The sequence below is a fragment of the Carlito syrichta genome, unplaced genomic scaffold, assembly GCF_000164805.1.
Source record: "Carlito syrichta isolate Samal-C Ts95f unplaced genomic scaffold, Tarsius_syrichta-2.0.1 Scaffold311267, whole genome shotgun sequence".
Classification (NCBI taxonomy): domain Eukaryota; kingdom Metazoa; phylum Chordata; class Mammalia; order Primates; family Tarsiidae; genus Carlito; species Carlito syrichta.
In genome coordinates this window covers 51,628-72,188 of record NW_007255363.1, presented here as the reverse complement: position 1 = coordinate 72,188, position 20,561 = coordinate 51,628, and the positions used below count along the sequence as shown (strand labels likewise).

The following is a 20,561-nucleotide window of genomic DNA, read 5'->3' as shown; positions in this document are numbered from 1 at the left end:
TCCTTCCGCCTCAGCCTTCCGAGTAGCCGGAATTACAGGCATGCGCCACCATGCCCAGCTAATTTTTTGATTTATTGTAGAATTGAGGTCTTGCCAAGTTGCCCAGGCTGGTCTTGAACCCAAGGGCTCAGGCAGTCTCACCTCAGCCTCCCAAAGTGCTGGGGTTATAGGTGTGAGCCACTGCGCCCGGCTTTGTGAACATTCTTACGATTGTCTGACTCCCTGACTCTCCGTCTCCCTGCCAAGCTGCGCCTCTGGTCAAGGAGAAAGAGGAGAGGGCGCTTTTCCCTGAGAATTCCAGGCCTGGAGGAGCTTGGAGCAGGAGGCAGGGCAGGATGAAAGTCGTCCAGGACAGCCCCCGACCTCTGTGTATGCGATTCCTCAACTTCTCAGCCTCAGTTTCTGGGATCGGGCCGAGCAGACTTGGGCAGAAAACTCTCAGGCATAGGAAACAGAAGGTGGAGCCCCTGGTCGTGCCTCGGTTTCCTGCAGGGCCTAGGGAGGCTGAGGGGGAGGCTGGGGCAAAGGTTCCTGCCCAGAGAAGAGAAGGAGCCACCAGGGACAGGATCCAGGGCACGCAGGACATGTCCCCGAAGCACAGCAGAGCGGGGCCACTGTGGGCGGAGGAGCCCCGATTTATGCTGTGACCGGGCTGCTTCCCACTGCGGGAGGGGCCTTGGGTACCCTGCCCGCTCTCCCTGCACGCTGGCAGCGGGGCCCGCGGGCCCATGCAACCCCCCGTGTGCGGCTTCCCTGTGCGTGGCCCACGGAGCTCCGTGGAGGCTACGGGGGAAGGCCGGCACCTCCCAGGACCCGCCCTGCCAGGACATCCGTGGCCTCACGTAACCTTCACCCCACGGCTGTGCTCCATCCTGGAGGTGAGGACACAGAATCCTAGAGGGTTCAGGGAAGGTGCCCAGAGCCCAGGCTGGCAGATCCTCAGCCACGGGCTTCCCAGAGGGTGAGAAGGAGGCCCGGCATGACCTAATGTGTCAGGCCTACTCCCCAGCCAGGCCCCTGCTTGGACGCTGAGTCGTGACACACCGACTGGCACATCTGCTAGCGACGTCACCCTGGCCAGTCAGCAGCACCATGACCTCCAGCACAGGCGATGCCCTGGGGGGCACTGCGGGGCAGGAAGCACCCTCAGAGTGCGTAGCACGTGACCCGGGTGAGAGTGGGAGGTGGCTTGGGAGGGAAGCGGCAGCGACGGGGACTGTGTTGGCGCCTGTTGCTGATGACAGGTTCCCCACAGATGTGGCAATGTGACCAACATGCATTTGTTATCTTGCAGTTTCTAGGGTCCAGGAGTTGGGGCCCAGGCTGGTGGGTCCTCGGCCACGGACTTGCCAGGGGGACATCGAGGTGTGGGCGGGGCTCAGGCCCTCCTCCCGTGTACCTGGTCCTGGCTGTGGGGTGGGGTCCTGCTTTCTCCCGGGCTTCCCAGGGCCCTCAGCTCCCGCAAAGGCCATCGAGGCAGCACTGCTTTTCTTAAAGGGAAGTCTTGCGTCTCAAGACTGTCTTGGGGTCAGAGCGGACTTCCTGAGAGCAGCCAGAGGAGAGAGGCCCACCACAGGGCTACCCGCAGGCACATGTCCAGCTCACGCTAAAGCAGGGTCTCACCGACGTGTGCCGGAGCCAGGGCTGCAGTACCAAAGCGCAACTCTGTCCCCCGTGGCATTCCCATCTCTGTTTCGTGAGCCGGGGGCCCTGCTGGACTCTGGGCATTTGGGGTTGCTTGGAGGACCCAGGTGTCCCCAAGGTCACAGGCATCTTCCAGGTTAGCCAGGGCTCCCAGTGTCCTTTTTCTTGGAGCAGGCTCTGGTGTGGTGACAAGAGGGTTCCCAACCTTCCTTCAACTCCTAGGCTTCCGACGGGCCCCTCAGTGACACAGAGTCCTTTTGCCCAAGGTCATGAGTCTAAGGAGGCCTGGTGTTGGAAGGTGAGGGGCACCCTCTGCCCGGGCCACTTGGGATGATGGGTTGGGGGACATTCCTGGTGGAAGCAGAATTCTTGGACACAAAAGGCGTGACCAAAGCAACTTAAACCAGAGGGATGGGTGACCTTGACCCGCCATGTCCTGGGGTGATGCCTGAGGGGTGGGGTGACCTTGACCCACCCCGTGCTGTGGTGACAGGCCTGAGGGGTGGGGTGACCTTGACCTACCGTGTCCTGGGGTGACACCTGAGAGCAGGGTGGCCTTGACCCACCGTGTCCTGGAGTTGGACGCTGGAGTTGCAGGCGCCTCCTGCAGGTGTGTGAATAGGCCAGCCCAGTTCTCACCTGGTCAGCGGGCCAGGCGTGTCGGGTTACAGTGTCGCTGGACCAGGAGGCGCAGCATGGTGAGGGACAGCGACATGTCCTGCCCATGGGGTGGTCACTCACAGGATGTGTGGGAGAGGCTAGGTGAGCACGATCTAGGAAGGAGTTCCAGGCTGAGAGAGCTGGACATGCTTGCGGGAAGGGGGCATGGACCTAGGTCCGGAGGAGAGAGGCAGAGACCCTCAGGGAGAAGTGGTTAGACACAGAGCAGGGTTGGTGTGGTGCGGCCGCCGGCCAAGCCGAAGAGCTGGGAGGGGCGGGAGAGCCTCCCCGGCCTCAAAGGGCGTGGGCCCTGCCCGCCCTTGACCTCAGGCTCTGGCCTCAGCACTGGGAGTGGATAAGCCACGTCTGTGGACTCTGGCACGATGACCCCAGCACGCCAACACTGCAGAGCGTTTGCGCCTCGCGGCTCGGGGTACCTGGAGGCCCTTTCGGGGTGGCCAGCAGGCAGCGGGAGGCGGGAGCAGGGACTCAGAAATCAGAGGTGTTGATGTGGGAGGCAACCCCCAATAAATGGTCCCGGAAAAGTCGGAGCGGGTGAGGTCACCACGAGAAGGCTCGAGTCAGGAAGCGCCCGAGGACACCCCCACAAGGGGTGCAGGAGGGGGAGACGGCTGCTGCTCGGGTCGGGGAGGGGCGGCTGCAGAGGGGTGGGCGGAGAGGCTTCCGGGGTGCCGCAGAAATGCGTGGCGTGGGCGACAGTCTGTTAGTCAGTCATCACGGAGGAGGCGGGAGGGGAGACAGGCACTGACCCCCGCAGGTTGGCCTGTGAGGGGAGAGGACTCGAAGACAGAGGAGGGCGCATCGGCCGGGGAGCTTGGCGCCGCTGGCTTCCGGGAGGGTGATGCTGGCGTCCTGTTTCTAGGCAGTGGCAGGAAGCAGGGCCGAGCTTGCAGGTGATCCCCAAGAAGAGGCTCCGGGCAGGCTCCTGGGCGCACGCCTGCTGGTGCCGGGCCAGGCTGGGTGCTCTTGTGGTTCCACCCATCTCCTGAATGCGCCTCCAGAGCAGAGGAGCGTGGCCCATTCTCTCAGTGGGGACACTGAGGCTGGCAAGTCGGTCCATCTCAGACTTGAGTCCAAGGCGGCTGACTCCATGGTCTCGTTCTTTTCATTTGACGATTTTTCCACTGGAAAAAAGAAGGCAGTTCTTCTCTCTGATCCACAAAGAGTGAGAGGCATAAGGAAATAGGCAGATTTGCAGAGGAGGAGAGGGACGGTGTGAGCGTTTCCGCCCCACAGTCTGCATCCTTGTTAGACTGAGTCAACGCGATTGGTTGGAGGGAGGACGGGCTGGGGGACTAGGACCCCCCAGTGGGCGAACCCACAGGGCACGGACCTAGGCCCAGAAATCAGCTGAACTGAGGCTCCGCCAGGAGGTGGGCTGGAGTTCTCGGTCCAGACGTCTCACCCAGGGTCTAGCAACAGCCCCGAGAAGCCCGAGCCACAGACGCTTCCACATCACCAGAGACACTGCCCAGGGTCTGAGAACCAGCGTTCTGCATCTGGGGGTGGGGGCTTGCCAGCCCCCAGCTGCCCATGGCAGGAGGTACTGAGTCGACAGGATAACCTGCTTGACTCAAAAATAGCAGCATCAGCCAATCTACACAAGCTCCGCGTTCCATCCCTGGGCACGATGCCCGACGCTGGAGCCCACCCGTGGGCTGGATCCAGGTCCAGAGGCTCAGCCCTCACAGAGGGTTCTGGCACACGAGCCAATACCTGCATGGTGCCACTTCTCACTCACAGGATTCACGTGAGTGACTTGTGGGTAAAATACAGAACCCAGGCACCTGGAGGCTGCTGCACCTCGGGGGGGTCTCAGCAAGGGCATCTGCCACATCCTTTGTCCATCGAAGCCTGGCTGTCAGGCTCCAGGGTCTTCAGTGAGGATGAGCAACCCCCGTGATGCTCCCTGGGCCTTCCTGGTACTTTCTGGCCCCTCCCTGGTACTCCCTCGCTCCTCCTTGGTGCTCGCTGACACTCCCTGGTGCTCCCTGGACCTCCGTGGCGCTCTCTGACCCCCTCCCTGACCTTCCCTGGTGGCCCGGTCCTCCTTGATGCTCCCTGGACCTGACTTGGGGCAGTGGCTGTGGAAGGGGGGTTCTGAGAAGAGACCACGGGGGTGTTCACGGACGGGGGAGGAGCCTCATTCTCCATCAAGGTGATAACTGGAAAAATGGCTTCCAGGCTTCCTGGCCGGTTCCAGTGGCTCGTTTTCACTGGATGAGGCTGATGGGTGCTGAGCGCACAGCTGCAGGGTCAAGTGTGTCGCCGGCATGGCTGTGGCCTCTGCTTTCCCTGTGGGTGCCTCTGGGGTCTCGGCCGGCCCGAGGGGAGGTGGCTGTGGTGCCGGTGAGCGCATGAGTGAGGGCGGGTCTCCAGACGTGGTGCTCTGTTTCCTTCTGTGGTAGTCCAGTGAGGCGGTTGTTCTGAGCTGGCCTCCGCACACCGAGGACGTGGAGGCAGCTGGCAGGCCCTCCAGGGTTTGCTGCTCCTGGTCTGGGCGGGGCTTGTGAGTCAGGGCAATGCTGCCACAGCAGGCTTGGGGACCCCGCTTTGGGAACCACAGAGCAGGCGTCAAGCGTGCGGATATTGGGGCCAGGCCACCTGTCCGTGTGACTGTGGGCTGCTGACTTCAATCTCTTTTACCTGGTGTCCTTGTCTTGAGAGTCAGGATGACCATAACAGTACCTGCCCACGGGGTTGTTGCCAGGAGTCGGAGCTTTAGAGCCCTGCAGCCTGGCATGGAAGGCGCAAGTGCTGCACACGTGACCAGGGCCTGCCTCCCGTGATCAGAGCAGAGTCTCCCTTCCACACCTGAGGCTCCCAGCGGAGTTGCTGGGCTGTTCTACCCAACGGCCTAGAGTCCACATCTGATGCCCAGGAAGCTCCTGCCCAGCTCAGGGCCAACCCACGGTGGTCACACCCACACCCACACCCGGCAAATCCACTCCTTCAACTGCCTCCACCCTTCAGATCTGCTGAGGCACACACGCGGCCAGAGGCTTCTCCCTCGCGTGGGCAGACGCCGCCTTCCCTGGTCAGTCCTGCGAGGCTTTCTTGCAGAGCGTGCCTCACAGCCCGAGGAATATTCTATGCACACCGTGTTGTCTAACCTGCCAGCGTCACTCTATGCGATAATGATGATCCTGTTGTTTTAACACTGCTGATTGGGAGGACATCACGGTGACTTGGGTGAACTACGTGTTAAAAGCAGGTCTGCCGACTGCCGGAGCCTGAGCTCTCATGGCTCTGCCCTCCGCCAGAGCTCCATGCCCACGTGAAGGCCAGGACCGGGTCCCAGGGAGCTCCTGTGGAGGGGCTTGCTTTCCTGCAGCCTGGGAGACTGACTGGACACGCTCCTGGGGCATCCTCCCAGGGGACGTGGCTGGTCCTCCCCGGCCCGACGCGCAGGCGGCCTCCCGTCCAGGCGTGCTCCCCCAGCAGCCGGGCGGGCACCGGGGCTGTGAGCCCAGGGAGAGGAGCGTCCACTCACGAGAGTTTGCTCTCTTCACAGTGCTCTTTCCTGCCGAAGTTCTCCATCCACATAGAAACCAAGTACGAGGACAACAAGGGCAGCAACGACAGGGTGAGTCGCCCCACGCCCTCCATACCCCGCCCCGGGCCGCAGACGTGTTCCAGCCTCGTCTCTGCGGCTGCCTCCCGAGACCTCTGGGACCTCTGCTTCTCGTTTGTACACACTCCCGAGGGCCTGTCTTTGAGGCCTGGCGACATCCCTGGTGGAGAAGGGGCAGTCAGGGTGCCCAGGGCTGGTTTCTGAGTAGTGAGCAGCACCACGTCCTCTCCATGGCCAGAAGGCAAGGGGGAGCCCCAAACCCGGGGATTTGTTTGTTAGAAACTGTGTATTTATCCTCACGTGTCTAAACATCAGTCCCCTTCAAGGCACTCTCCATGGGATGCAAACTCCCTCAGAAGCGGCCTGCGCAGTCTGCTGTCTTTAGCATGCCATGTGGTCTCCTGCCACGTGGTCTCCTGACTAGCTGTGCTGCCTTCTGTGTTTCAGCGCTTTCCTTATTTTTTTTGAGTTGGAGTCTCACTCTGCTGCCCAGGCTGGAGTGCAGGGGGGCACGCTCACAGCCACCGCAGCCTCGACCTGCTGGGCTCAGGTGACCCTTCTGCCTCAGCTTTCCAAGTAGCTGGAACCACAGGCGCACCACTACACCCGGCTAATTTTGGGATTATTATAGAGACGAGATCTCGCCAAGTTGCCCAGGCTGGTCTCGAACCCCTGGGCTCAGGCATTCCTCTCACCTCCACCTCCCAGAGTGCTAGGGTGACAGGCATGAGCCCTGGGCCCAGCCCAGCGTTCTTCTCTAAACCATTGCTGGTCACTGCATATCTGAGCAGGTGTGATCATTTGACACAGCCACAGACTCTCCTGAAAAGGGTCGGAAGGGTCAGGGCTGGTGGCTTTTCCTGGCATCATCTGAAAATATGGGGATGGGGGGGAGATTTTAATACCTTTCCAGACAAGCTTCTCTGCTGTCTCTCCTTTTCTCTATGCCACTGTCCTGGGAGGTCACTCAAAACAGCTTTCCATCTGAAGAGCTGCAAGGGCCGTGCCGGGCTGGAGGGACCATGTGGTCTTCTGGTCACTATGGATTCTCTTGTGTCGCTTTGTGGCAAGTGCTGAGGGCTCCTCACTGCTCCCCAGGAATTCAGTCCTTCCACCACCCTCCTAGGAATGTAAAACTTTTATTGATCCTCTGTGGGCACCCACGGGGTCCACACTCGTGCCAAGGGCCAGGCCCTGTGAGGCCCGGGCCAGCAGCGAGAGACCTGCACAGCTGAGGTGCAGGGAGCTGGCATCCCAGGCAATCCATGGACGCCACTGCATCCTCCATCTGTGCGGCCACCGTCTCCCAGCACGCTGGCTCTGAGACCTCCCCGGGCCTGCTCCGGCCTCCCAGGCACAATGCCAGCTTGCCCTAGTACCGTCCCGCCATCTTGTCACACTGGGGAGACCCTCGAGGTGTTTTTTCCCTTCTTCTTGGTGGAAAACTTGCTACTTTGAGAACACATTTAATTCAGAAGATACAAAGAACCAAGGAATGCTCCCGAATGAAAAATACAAAATATCCCCCCCCAAAGAAAGTACAAAATATCCATCACACGGTAGGGTGCAGGTGTTCAGCCACTCATGACACAGTCCCTGAGAGCATGTTCATGGCCGGCTGTAGGTTCCGTTACATGTGGGAAAGACGACCATTGGTCACACTGGAATTTGACCACGACCCCGCCTTTTAAAACCCGCTTTCATCTTGCCAGCAACAGCCTCGTGTCTCTTTCTTCTCTGCATTTGCCTTCCCTCCATTTCACAAGCATGCTGCACTCAGACCTGCCTTCCATCTGCCACCACCTTCCTCCCAGAACCTTCCACGAGGTGTCCCTGGCTGTCTCCCTCGTCTCCACATGCGACATCCTCTCCACTCTGCTCAGACATGTGGCGCTCGTGACGTCCTCTGTCCCCACCCTGGGTCCTAAGTCCTGAGACGCAGCTCCCTCTGATTCACAGAACGCACACACCCACCCCCCCCACCCGCTCCCTCTGAGTGGTGGGAAGGCCGCTGTGTGACCTGCTGCCACAGCCACGGTGCACGGTAGATGCATCACGCGCAGCAGCTCTTGTCCTCGTCCCAGGAGGGGGAGTCGTCGCGTCATTCCGTGACCTGAGGGCCAGGTGCGAGTTAGGGGCACAGAGCCCCTGGAGAGAGGAGGTCTCACTATGTTGCTCAGGCTGGTCTCGAGCCCTGGGCTCAAGCAACCCTCCCGCCTTGTCCTCCCAGAGTGCTGGGATTACTGGCGTGAGCCACGGTGCCTGGCCTCTAACAACTCCTCAATGGCTGAAAACCAGGGTTCAGAGCCTCAGGCCAACGCACATGCTGGCGTGCTCTGTTCTGTTTGGGGTGAGGTGGGCTTTGGTGGAAGTCAGGGCCCTCCTCTGCTCGCCATGTTTCCAGCTGTTTACTGAGCTCGACCGTCCTCTGCCTCTCTTGCCCTGTTCATTCCGCCGCCTGCCCAAAGTGTGATGATGGCGATGACGGTAAGGAGCGGTAATTAAGTTAGAAGGGGCTGGTGATCATCACACCTGAGAGCGCCTGTGCCGAGTCCGCCTGTTGTTATCCGACCATCAGTCACCACAGAAGGCATTTCTGTATGACCCAGTACTTACTTTTTGAAAAAACAGTGGCAGGACGACTAGATAGAACAACTCTCCTCCTTGTGGGAAATAAACCGGAGCGTTCGTGGCTGTGAAGTCTGAAGCGGGGGTGACCCTGGGCAGAGCACAACAGGAGCGGTCTTGGATCGAGACCCGTGCAGTTTGCGCACACGTGACTGTTATTTTGGCCTAAGTAGCACAGGGAGGAGGCCCCGCTGCTGGTCGTCTTAAGGCCACAGATCGAGGCTCGGCTGAAGCACAGGCTGCCTCGGGTGGTGGCGGGTCACGGCTCGGTGGGTCACGGCCCAGCGGGTCCACAGACGGCCCTGCTGCTTCTCACTCTTCCAGATGAAGCGGGCACTACCGACGGCGGCAGGTTGGCCGTGGCTGCACACCGGCCTTCCCTGAGGATTTTGACGCTGGGCCCCCCTCTGGGATTTTGATTGTGTGGGTCCTGGTGCGGACGACTCTAGACCCTTCTGGAACGCTAGACCCTCAGAGGGGTGTGCACAGTGAGGGGTGAGCCCGACACGTCCCCTGAGGGACAGAGTCTGTGCCGCCCTCGCCCGCTGGAGGCTGAACCCCTGGCTCTCAATCGTAGCCGCCTATGGAAGTGACCTGGGAGGCTCCTGCTGTCCCCGCCGCCATCACCCTGCCCGCGGGGAGTCTGACTTCGTTTTCTGAGGCGGGTTTTGCGCTGGAAACATGAAAGCTTCCCCGGGAGAGCCCGGAGGCCAACAAAGCTGAGACCTGCAGGGTCAAGGACACTGCCGCGAAAAACCAGCCATGAACACAGGAAGACGGTGGCTCCAACCCGCTCTGCCCTTCCCACTGCTGGACACAGAGCCAGTCGCAAAAGCCTGTCTGCCAGCTGTGCCCACTCACCAACCCACAGTGGAGGGCCTCCACGGCTGGCCACGTGTGGCCAAGGCCGCTGTTCCCTGGCACAGGAGCTCCCCATGAGTGGGGAAGATGTCTGGTTGAGTTCCCGGAACCACGAGGCCCACCCTTGGTGCTCTCCTTGGAGGTTGCCTCGAAGTTGGGATGTATTTCGGGTCTCGTCACTCTGTGTGGTCCTGGAGGGACACAGACTTGCTCTGTGAGACAGGAAGGTCGGTCTTGAAGTTCCTGCCCCGAGACCAGAAGCAACTGCCGCAGCCAATCAGTCTGGGTTTCTTTATCAAAAATAGAGAAAACAGTGCCGGCATCCAAGCGGAAAGCTTGCAGGGCTGGTTTGCAGGAAGCACCTCGTAAACTGTCAAGGACGGTGCCGATGTTGGATATCGCTGCTGTGACGGTCACGCCTGGGAGTGCCTTAACCATGGTGACATCCCAGCGAGACTCTGACTTTGTCTGAATGACCAGGTTCTGAGCACCTACCGTGCAGGGACTGAGGACACAGCAGTAGGTAAGACCAGCTGGTCCTCCGTGACCGCAAGGGGGGAGGCAGACCGCACGCAGGCAGGCAGACAGAAGATCACCACCATGGTGACAAACAGGGGGCCCGCTGGAGCCTGGCAGAGATGCCTCGGAAGAGACGAGTCCAGCAAGACAAGTGTGGGTGCGTTCATCCGCTGGGCTGTCCTGCAAGGGGCTGGCATGGCTGGGATGTGCCCCTACACGCCAGACTCCACATGGAAGCCTCAGGAAGCTCACTGTTTGGAGACGGGGGCTGTCGAGAGGCAACTAAGATCAAATGAGGCCACTTGGTGCAGAGAGGGGGTATCGTCCAGTCTGACCAGTGTCTTTCTAAGAAGAGGAAGCGTGGACACACGAGGGGATTGGAGATGGGGCAGAGCCTCAGTCCCCAGCCCTGCTGGTGCCCCGTGCTGGGCTTCTAGCCGCCGACGTCAGGACACACTAGATCTGATGTGGACACCCCCAGCTGTGGGGCTTGATATCAGACCCAGCAGACAGCCACAGCGGACAGATGCTGGCCCAGCCCGACTTCCAGGAATGGGAGAGCCACTAGTCAGGCTGGGGATGCAGGTTCAAGATAGGAGGAGCGGGCCACCACATCCAAGGTCTTGGGCTCCAGCAGCAGGGCAGACTTGAGGACCGCAAACACCGCAGTGACAGGTGCTGTCTATGGGGCTGTCAGCAGGCCCCTGGTTTGGGAGTAATTTCATGTTTGCCCCAAAGCTGCCTCAGCCTGGCCTCCCAGACAGCCCCTCCCGGCCCCGACCCCTCCTCACAGCCACAGCCTTCTTCGGACGTCCCAGCTGCCCACCAAGGTGCTTTTTCTTCTGCTCCTGAACCCTGATGAGAACACCCTGGCTTCAAGTCCAGCCTCTGATGGTGATGGGAGTGAGGGGGAGACAAGGTTCCGGATGCCTGCGGGTCCTGAGAGGGCTCTCCCCGCCACGTAGTCAGCACAGCCTCCCTCTTACCCAAGGGCTCGCTTTCCAGTTTCAGTTCCCGCAATCAAATGAGCTCCAAAAATATTATATGGAAAATTCTGGCAGTAAACAACCCATCGGTTTTGAGTTGCACACGGTTCTGAGTGTTGAGATGAAAGCTCATGCCGTCTGCTGGTCATTCAGGAGCTGGCACAGTGGCCAGGTCTGTGCAGGGATTGGTGCCTCTCGAGGTCCAGGCACCCTCCGGGTCTTGGGACATGGCCCTCTCAGACTGGGGAGACGGCTGTATTTGTACTTGTAACATCAAGAGGGCAACGTGGAGGATGGAGGGTCAGATTAATTTATCAGCACGTTTCGCAGTGCACTGCAGTTGTCTCTGAAGCCGATGTGCCCGTGAGAACCACAGGATCGGGGCTTATGGGTCTCAAGACCTGATCATTTCCCTTAGATGGCTGTAGCTGAGGGTTACAGAAAGAAGAGCGTCTGCCGTATTTTTAGACACGAGCCCTGATGTCTTCAACTATCTTTAACCTTAGTGCGTATAACCAGCCACCTACGAAATCTGCAATTTTCTCTAATAACTCAGTACCTGTTCAAAAGAAGCCTTCGCAAAACACCCCATCTACAGTTTGCAAGGATTATTGTCCACGTTGGTCAGTGCAGTGGAAAGCCAGCGTCCTGACTTGATGTGCATCTAACAGTAGTGTTTGAGGATGACGGAAAACAGATCCTGTTGGATTCTGTGACAGATGCCCGTTGCTATTGTGGTACCATTTGTGACCTGAGCTGGATGCAAGAAACCCCCGAGCAAAGGGCATTTGTAGCCAGCATGAGAGCCGGCTTTCTGAGTCTCGGAGGCACCATCACAGAGCAGGGCCTGAGGTGGGGGGAGGGAATGAGAAAGAAAGACAAGAGACAGCGGGCTGGGGAGGTCTCCCTCCTCAATAGGTGAGAGCCAGTTTATTATTTAGCATACCTCTTATCTAGGGCAAAACTGTGCAAGGAACTATTGTAAAAGCAAGCCGCATCAGCATCCGGGCCAGGCATCCGGGCCAGGCAAGACTGACGTCACGTCGCTTTGCTTTATTATAAAGCAACAAATCAAGGTTAGGGGAGATGCGGGAGCCACAGCAAAATTATGTTGCTACTAGAAGGCGAGCTGTTCTGCGTATTATCTTCTTGTACCTAGGGCTTTATGGTAGCTAAGACTTTATCTGTACTATGTGTACCCAGATATGTGGGCATCTGAGACACTGTTTCGTGTAGCAGGCTGCGTTCCTCACAGCCCGCCTTTAGCTAGGATGCAGAGCTTCCAGGTGAGACTGTTGCCTACAAGCCTGGGGCACTCAAGTCCTGCTACAGCGGCAGTGCTTGTCCGCTCCCCACATCACATCTGCTCCGAGATGAAGGAGTATGGGCTTGTTTCCTTGAACACAAGCCGAGAACACAAGGATCTTGTCAGCTATGCTCTGGTTTCCTTCCCCACTCACCTCTGCATTCACAGAAGCTAGAACCTGTGGCCTGCCTGTGCTTAGGTGTTAGTAGCAGGGGTTTGGAGGACCGGTAACCACACTGACCAGAAGCTCCCCGAGCAGACACGACGCTGGATCATGGCTGGACACGGAGACCGGAGCTCGAGAAGCAAGACCAAGTGGGTGACCGTTTTCGGCGTGACAGGAGTAACTGACTTGAAAAAGTCACCAAAGGACGCTCACACCATTGAGTGACACAAGTATGGGAACAGTGTGTCACTGCAGAGATGTGCTAATTACGAGGGAATCGAGCAGACGGCATCCCAGAAGCAAATTCTGCATCACTGGTCGGGGACAGACTGACTGTTGTGCCTCGCTCATGACACTGAGGACACGGCATCAGCTGCACGGCACCTGGCCACGGTGCACAACCTGGACCCATCACGAGGAAACTGCCAGGCGAGTCCAAGCGGAGGGACACCCCACAACATGGCCAGCCTCTGCAAGAGGGAACACATAACCAGCACGGACCTGGGTAACTGCCCTTGATCAAAGGACACTTCGGGAATGTGACAGCTAATGTCATGCCTCATCCTTGAGTAGCTTCTGCGTTAGGAGGGGGCAGGGTAGGGAGCAAGACATGGGGACTACCAGGGGGACCGTACCGTACGTTCGATGACAGCATGTTGCGGCATCAAGGTGGTGTCACAGTCCTCGCCTGTGACTGTCACATTGGGGCCACGCAGGAGACGTCCTCGTTCTGAGGAAGTACCTGTTGACATGCTTAGGAGTGAAGTGTCTCTAACATATTCTCATGCGTGTCAGCTAAAAGAAGTTTCATCTGTATGTTTTTTTCTTCTCAAGAAAAGCTATAAAAATTGAAGAACTCTGTGTGAAGCAATGAGGTGTCAGATAACGAACTCAAGATCACGCGGGGAGTGTTTCCTTACTCATTTTGGTAGCCACGAGGCAGAAGTTTTGGGTCTTCTCTCTCTTCAGCGGTGTCCTGATTTCATCAATGACACAGAGAAAGAGTTGGCCTGCTCGTAGCTGTTATCGGCATCAACATCAGTTCTGTTCATGAGAGGAGGTTCTTTTGACTGGTAGAAGCCCAGGTTCTCTCTGAGTGACCCTACAGTCTGGGTTGTGTCCTGAATTTTGAAAAGGCAGATGGCACCATCCTGATGGACCAAACTGTAAGCGACACCCTCCTGAGGGTGGGAGCCACCTGGGGTGGGGCTGGGGGAGGGCTGCCCACTTCTGCACCACCTGGTTGTGCCTCCCAGGCTCAGCGCCTGTCAGGCTGCACTGCCATGGCCCACCAAACTGTCTGAGGCCGGACCCTGCATCTTCCTTGAGGAAGGTCCTTTTCGGAAGGCCTGGCCCCACAAATGCTCACAGACGATCGTGTTGATACATTCAATATCAATCCAAGCCAGCAGGACAAGAATGCCTGCTGTCACCCCACTGTCCGCAACTTAACAGAGAAGCTGGACGAGGCAGTGAGAAAAGACCACAAGCGTCCACTCTGGCAGCAGCATCCTAGGACTGGATCAGCACGGAGAAGACAGGCCCTGTGCAGTGGCAACGCATGTGCTCGTGAAGCCTTCCATGATTGCTTCCCTGGTGGAAGAAAGGGCACACCTCTCTGGTTGTTTTGTAAAAATACACGGAGAAAGGACTAACCTGTGGGAAGGGGCGGGGCCGGTGGAGAGGAGAGAGAAACGCTACTTCTGGAAACACGCCTTTTCGAATGCTTCAGCTTTTGAACTCGTGTTCATGTTTTCCACACTCAGAAATTGTGAACCAAAGTCAACGGACTGGACAGGGGGCGGGGAGGGTGGAAGATGCTAAGATAGAATTAAAACAGGAGTAAATGAGCCCAACTGTATTTAAAATGAATAAAATAACATACACTGAATAACAGCAAAAAAAAAGACCTGCTGCAAGCCCTTCTCGGTGCACAGCACTTGGGCTCCATACCCTCAGTGAAAAGACAAGAAGAGTTGTCAGTACGTACTGAGGTCTGAATCTTCAGTTTGTTTCTTACTGTAGCACAGGCTAACGATACTGGCACTGTCTTCTGTGTTCTGTAAATTTGAGCAAGTGAGCAAATGCAGAAGAAAATCACTGTCTGCAGCATCGGCACAGTCATTGGCTTAAGCCGTAAATGTCATTGAACGCTAAAGCTGGTGTGTGAAAAATTGGATGGGAATCAAAGTGTCTATTTTCTCCGCAAATTACCGATTAGTGGGAAGGGGACATACAGACCATGTCACAGTTGAGAAGCCTGGTGTCTACCACCTTAGCCAAATGTCCACGGTGTTATCAAGCCCAGAGCAAGCCAGTGTCAAGAACGGCATGATCTACGGCAAAGGACACAACATGAGTTCCTGCCAAAAAAATGCATAACCTGAATCTAGTCGTGAGGACACATCACACCAACTCACATGGTTGGAATCCTATAAAATATCTGACTTGTCTCCAAAATTGTCAAGGTCATGAAAAACAAAGAATGGCTGATGGACTATTTCAGAGTAAAGGAGACTAAAGAAATGAGACAGCTGAAAGCAATATATGATTCCGGGACTGGAGAAAGCTGGCCGCAGGGTATTGCCAGGAAACTGGCAGGATCTGAACACGGACTGTGGATTAGAGGATAGTACGTTATCCGTGTTGACCATCCTGGTTTCAATCGTTGTGCTGTACTTATGTGAGAGACCGTTCTTGTCCTTAGGAAATTCACCCAGGGGCCGAGGGACAGGATACAGCAATGTGCACTCCAAAATGTGTAGGATACAGCAGGAGCAGGGGGCCCACAGCGGGGAGTCTGGGTACAGGGTGCTTGGGAATTTTTTTTTCTTTACTATTCTTGCAGTTTTTGATATGTGTGGAATTATATCAAGATTCAGAGTCACAGTGATTTCTAAAAATAGAATTAAACTTGCCGGGCTCGGTGGCTCAGCCTGTAATCCCGCGCCTTGGGAGGCTGAAGTGAGTGGATTGCCTGAGCCCACGGGTTCGAGACCCACCTGGGCAACTTGGCAAGACCTCATCTCTACAATAAATCAAAAAATTAGCCGGGCGTGGTAGCATCTGCCTGTTCCGGCTACGTGGAAGGCTGAGGCGGAATGATCGTCGGAGCCCAGCAGGTCGAGGCTGTGGTGGCTGGGAGCGGCCACGGCACTCCAGTCTGGGCAACAGAGTGAGACTCCAACTCAAAAAAAAAGAATTAAACTTGAAACAAAAGAATGGTGTAAGGCAGGTAACAAAAGATAAGACGTTTTTGTTATTTGCGGACAGTGTGTCTAAACTGGAAACCTAAGAAAAGTTACAAATTCTCTTAAATAAATACAATGTTAACTAGTTAAAACTGTGGAGTTCAGGCCACCTCAGTGGCTCAGCCTGTAATCCCAGCACTTTGGGAGGCCTAGGCGAATGGATTGCCTGAGCCCGTGGGTTCAAGACCAGTCTGGGCAACTTGGCGAGACCTCATCTCTACAATAAAATAAAAAACAGCCGGGCGTGGTAGCGTGTGTGTAGTTCCAGCTACTCGGAAGGCTGAGGCGGAAAGATCGCTGGAGCCCAGCAGATCACCTCACTGAGGTGGCTGTGAGCGTGCATGCCACTGCACTCCAGTCTGGGCGAAGGAGTGAGACTCCAACTCAAAAACCGAAAAAGACAACTGTGGAGTTCAGCCAGTTTAGTGGATAGCAGATCAACATATAAGTATCAGTAGTATTCCATATACTAGTAATAATCAGCTAGAAAATATTAATGCCATTATCAATACCAACACAGCTTTACGGCACCTAAGAACAAATCTAACCTTTCTAGTCAAAATTATTACTAAAGGATATAACAGAGACATGACTAAATGGTAAATATCCCGTGAGCATGGATGGGAAGGCTGAGGGCTGTAAAGAAGTAAGTGATTTCCTGAATGAGTCTCCAGATTAAGGGTGATTCCAATCAAAACATCAATGGAATTGTCCTAAACTGTAAAATCAAATGGAAGAAGAAAAGTCCAAAAACAGGACCATTCCAATCAGAGAACGAGGAGGGGTGATTCATCATGTTTGATAACAAAGCCAAGTACAAGAAGGTGGGCCTGGCACAAAGATACGCTTATCGGCTGATAATGTGAGTTTGCTACACAGTAAACAAGGTGTCTCCAACCAGTGGAAGGAAAGATGAACTTCTCAGTCCATATTAGGTCGATTGACAATTCGCATGGAAAAACAGAATAATCGATCCCTACCTCACTCCATATTCAAAAGTAAACTCCAAGAGGTGTTTATAAAAGACCTAAGTGTGAAAACCATTCAAATCACCTGAGAATACACTGTCCTTGGATGTATTTACGTGTTTCATAAAATGTCACTTATGTTTACATACGGCCTAGGTTCCCCATGGATTTAAGATAGCTGTCGGCCAGGTCCAGGGGAGGCAGGGGTTTCAACTTAGGTGTGAAGCTTCCCGTTTTGTTTTGTTAAGTAGGGGCAGAATTGGAATCACACGTGACAGAATGTTTACACGTGTTCACTTTGCAGGGTGACTGTGGCTTGTCTTATAGGACGCTCATTCTTCTCAATGTTGGTCTCTTGAGTTTGGGAAAGAAAGTCCCCGAGTCTCTCACCCCAGGGGCTCCACGCTGGTGTTTTGTGACCTGCTGTCTGTGCTGAAGTTGTTCCCCAGTGTTCAGCCCCTAGTGAATACTGAGCGCCCCCTCTCCCCAGCCTGTGAGCGGTGGTTCCAGTCTCTTTGTGGGAACCCCCGCAGTGCTGGACTTGAGCTCTGTGGGACTGGGGGTGACCGTCACATGGGGTCCCTGTGGGAGAGGGGCTGGGCACCCCATCTCCTGAGCCTGTGTCCCCTCTCCTTTTCTCCTTCCAGAGGCGTCCTCAGACGTGTGTTACCGTTGCAGGTCCCTGGGGATTTTGCCTTCTCTTTTCCAAGGTGGAGGGGTGTGGTCGCTGGCCCCAGCACAGACCCTCTGCCTGGCCGCCTCCTTCCTGGAGGACGGGAATCCTGGCTCTGGAGACGGCCCTTCCCTGGGTCTGGCTCTCTATAGGGGGTCCCGCCTGGCACAGCTCCGTTCCATGGCTTGACCTGTCATCCCGGGGTAGTCACCGGCAGGATGGCGGCAGAATGGCGAGGGAATGAAGGTGATGGAGCCGGTCAGGCCCAACTGGGTGTCTTCCCACCTCAACCTTTGGCAACTAGTTCAGTCGTGTAACTCCTGTGCCCTGTCAAATGGCATGCTTACCAGGACCACACGTGTTCATCGTGGGGCATGCTCCAGACAGTACTGGATGCACGAGACAAATGTACAGCTTGAGCATGGCCATTGTTCCTGTTCTAACAACCCTAGAGAAACAAAATGATACTAGAATTGCTGGGGTCTTACAATGACAAGTGGTTTGGCACTTTTTCTCTTCTTGGTGGCATCTGAGATTGGGTAAATTCATGCAGCAGAGGCCTCCTCCTGTGCAGGACACTGAGACATCTCCTGAGAGCCTCAGGTGCCAAGCAGCGTTCGCATGTCAGATGTGAACACTGAGCTGGACCTGCCAGAGTCAATAGTGAGCGCTTTGGTTGTCCGTGCCTGGGAGGCTGTTTGTCACCCTGGCTTCATAGTGATGCCAACGACTTGATGGAGCTCTGCTGGGCAGCTGAGTGTTCTGCCCCTTGTAGGTTCAGAGCCATGGTTTGTACAAAAGGGATTTACCCTGAAATCCCTAGTGCCATCTTCCTGGTGTGCCTCAAAGACAGAGTCTGAGCCCATATTTTCATCTTTCAAGGGACATAGGCCAGGGCAGGACAGGACCTGAGCCTGTGGAAGGGTACCCAGTGGCCACAACTTTGGGGCGACAGCGGCTCCATCATGGCCCGCATGGACATGGCTCAGCTCATAGCCGCGTGGCCTGCCAGTGTCACCCTCCAGACCCCGTGCGTGGTCTTGTGCACTGATAGCAGCTGTGTCTGAGCAATGTCATGCTGCTAACTCATATTTAAATCACATTTCCACACCAATACCTACCGCCGGCCTGTTTCTGTTCCATCAGGCGTTGTAACCACTTGGTAGAGTTCCCTCTGAAAACGTTTCTCCTCGTGCCCATTTGGTGGTGAAGTGTTTTACTATCCTCATGCGAAGGTTCAGAGCCCGCCATGAGCTGGCTTGCTGTTAACCTTGCCTTGAGTGGCGAGTTGAAACCGGGCAAAGCACTGACACAAGGGATACGGCATGCTAAGGAGTGCCTTCAGAAGCAGCAGGTTTGTCTAGAAACTGAAGTTGGAGTTCCATTTCCACACCCAGCTGTATTTGCTTAGAACCATCTGGGTGTCTTGGAGCAGATGATGGTAAACCAGATACACCAGTTCCACACAAGGTGTGCCTTTGCTGGGGGTTTTTTGTAACAGTTTGAAGTAGCAAACGGTATCACTTTCAAAAACATTGTCACGTGGTGCTCAGGGGTGACAGCTTCTGCTTTGGCTGAGAGTTCGTATAACTGCATTTTGCTTCCGATTTCTACTAGTTGCTGTTCTTCTTGAGAATCTGGAAAAAATGCTGCTCATATAGTCAAGGATAATGATTCCTTAGCGACTCCCTCTAGGTATGGATTTTTGAGAGTTACGTTCTTTGCTAGATTTCTCCTCTAACTGTTCTGACGGCTGTGGCTTCCTGGAACCATTTTGGAAGTCTGCGTCACAGGCCATTGGGAAACAGAATATACAGTGGGCAGAAATTATCACTATGCACCTTGCAAATAGGACCTCCTATGTAAAGGACAACGCTGTACGCTGCGTCTTGCACCAAGCCAGCGCCCTACAGATAACAGGTGTTTACACTGGACAAAGTCAGGAAGTGGCTTTGCCAAGCAGAACCTCCAGGGACCTTTATGGGGTGAAGGGGAGGTCATGTACTCACCGGGGCGGTCACATCTGCCTCAGAGACGGGGGTCAGGCCTGTCTCCAGCAGACGGGGGCTGGCTGCTGCATATGGCTCCCAGTGCTGAGACGTAAAGTTGGCTTGAAGGCCATTCCTTTTACTCCCTGGGGCCTCGTAATTCTTGTGGTTCAGAGTTCCCTTTAGTCTTCCTGCTCCCTTGATCAGTGCTTAGGATGGCAAAGAATGTTCTGAACCAAACACCTTCTAGGAACCACTTGTCATACTTCTTGACGACCGTCAGTGTTTCCTAAACGTCCAGTTGTCTTCCTCAACCCCTTGGCTCGAAGGGATTGAAATCTGAGACGTCCCTTATTTTGCACTCACAAGACAGGACTGTCTCTCAGCGGCACACGAACCCCTTGTGCGAGCAGCATGCGCTAAGCACGCTGGTGGCGACGCAGGCGCCGGCCCTGCAGGACAAGCAGCAGGTTCTGCAGAGGACAAGGACGGAGGACGAGGAAGGAGGGAAAGGCAAGCCCGTGACGAGGGAGGGATGAGCTGAGACACGGGGGTTGTCTGCCGCTCGCCCCACAAGGAGGACGCAGCCTGGGGGCGAAAGCACCGACCAAGGGCCAGGGGGAGGGCGCTCCCTAGGAACAGCGAGGACGAGTGCCCAGCTGGGTTGGGGCCGTGGGCTCCGGGGTCCGGGATAACTCCGGCTTTTGTCGTGGGTGGGCAGTGGTGCCTCCAACCAAGACCAGGAATTTCTCTGAGTGGTTTAGGAGAGACTATGGTCTGAATGCTGGTGTCCCTCCAAAGTTCCTGTGTGGAAACCCTAAGCCCCCAGGGTGATAGTGTTGGGAGGTGGGGCCTATGGGAGGCCCTGCCGTCTCAGGGGTCCCAGAGAGACCCCGACCCCTTCTGCCGAGTGATGACTCACCAGAGGGTGTGGCGTGTGATTGCGGGAGAGCCCCTCGTGGATGCCGAATTCACCCTGTCCTTGCATTTCTCGGCCCCCAGAACTAGGAGAAGCACGTTTCTGTGTTCACAAGCTTCCCTGGCTCATGGCATTTGCCCGAGCAGACTGAGAAGCTCCTGTGCCGTCGGGGTTTAGGTGCTCGTGGAGACCAGCAGGAGGAAGTGGGACTTACCGATCCAAAACTGAGGCCTAGAGAAGTTGAGTTAAAGGTTACCAGGCCGGGCTCGGTGGCTCAGCCTATCATCCCGCACTTCGGGAGGCCAAGGCGAGTGGATGGCTTGAGCCCGCGGGTTCGAGGCCAGCCTGGGCAACTTGGCGAGACCTCATCTCTACAATAAATCAAAAATTAGCCGGG

At 56.0% G+C, this 20,561-nt stretch overlaps 1 protein-coding gene across 1 annotated transcript in view; it reads left to right on the top strand.

Moving 5' to 3' along the window:
• The window catches only part of PITPNC1 (phosphatidylinositol transfer protein, cytoplasmic 1), a 94,557-nt gene that overhangs the window by 30,109 nt on the left and 43,887 nt on the right, over positions 1-20,561 (top strand). Inside the window, exon 4 of the mRNA XM_008068595.1 lies at positions 5,840-5,911. Within this exon, the coding sequence (XP_008066786.1) occupies positions 5,840-5,911 (72 nt within the window). The remainder of the gene's footprint in view (positions 1-5,839; positions 5,912-20,561) is intronic.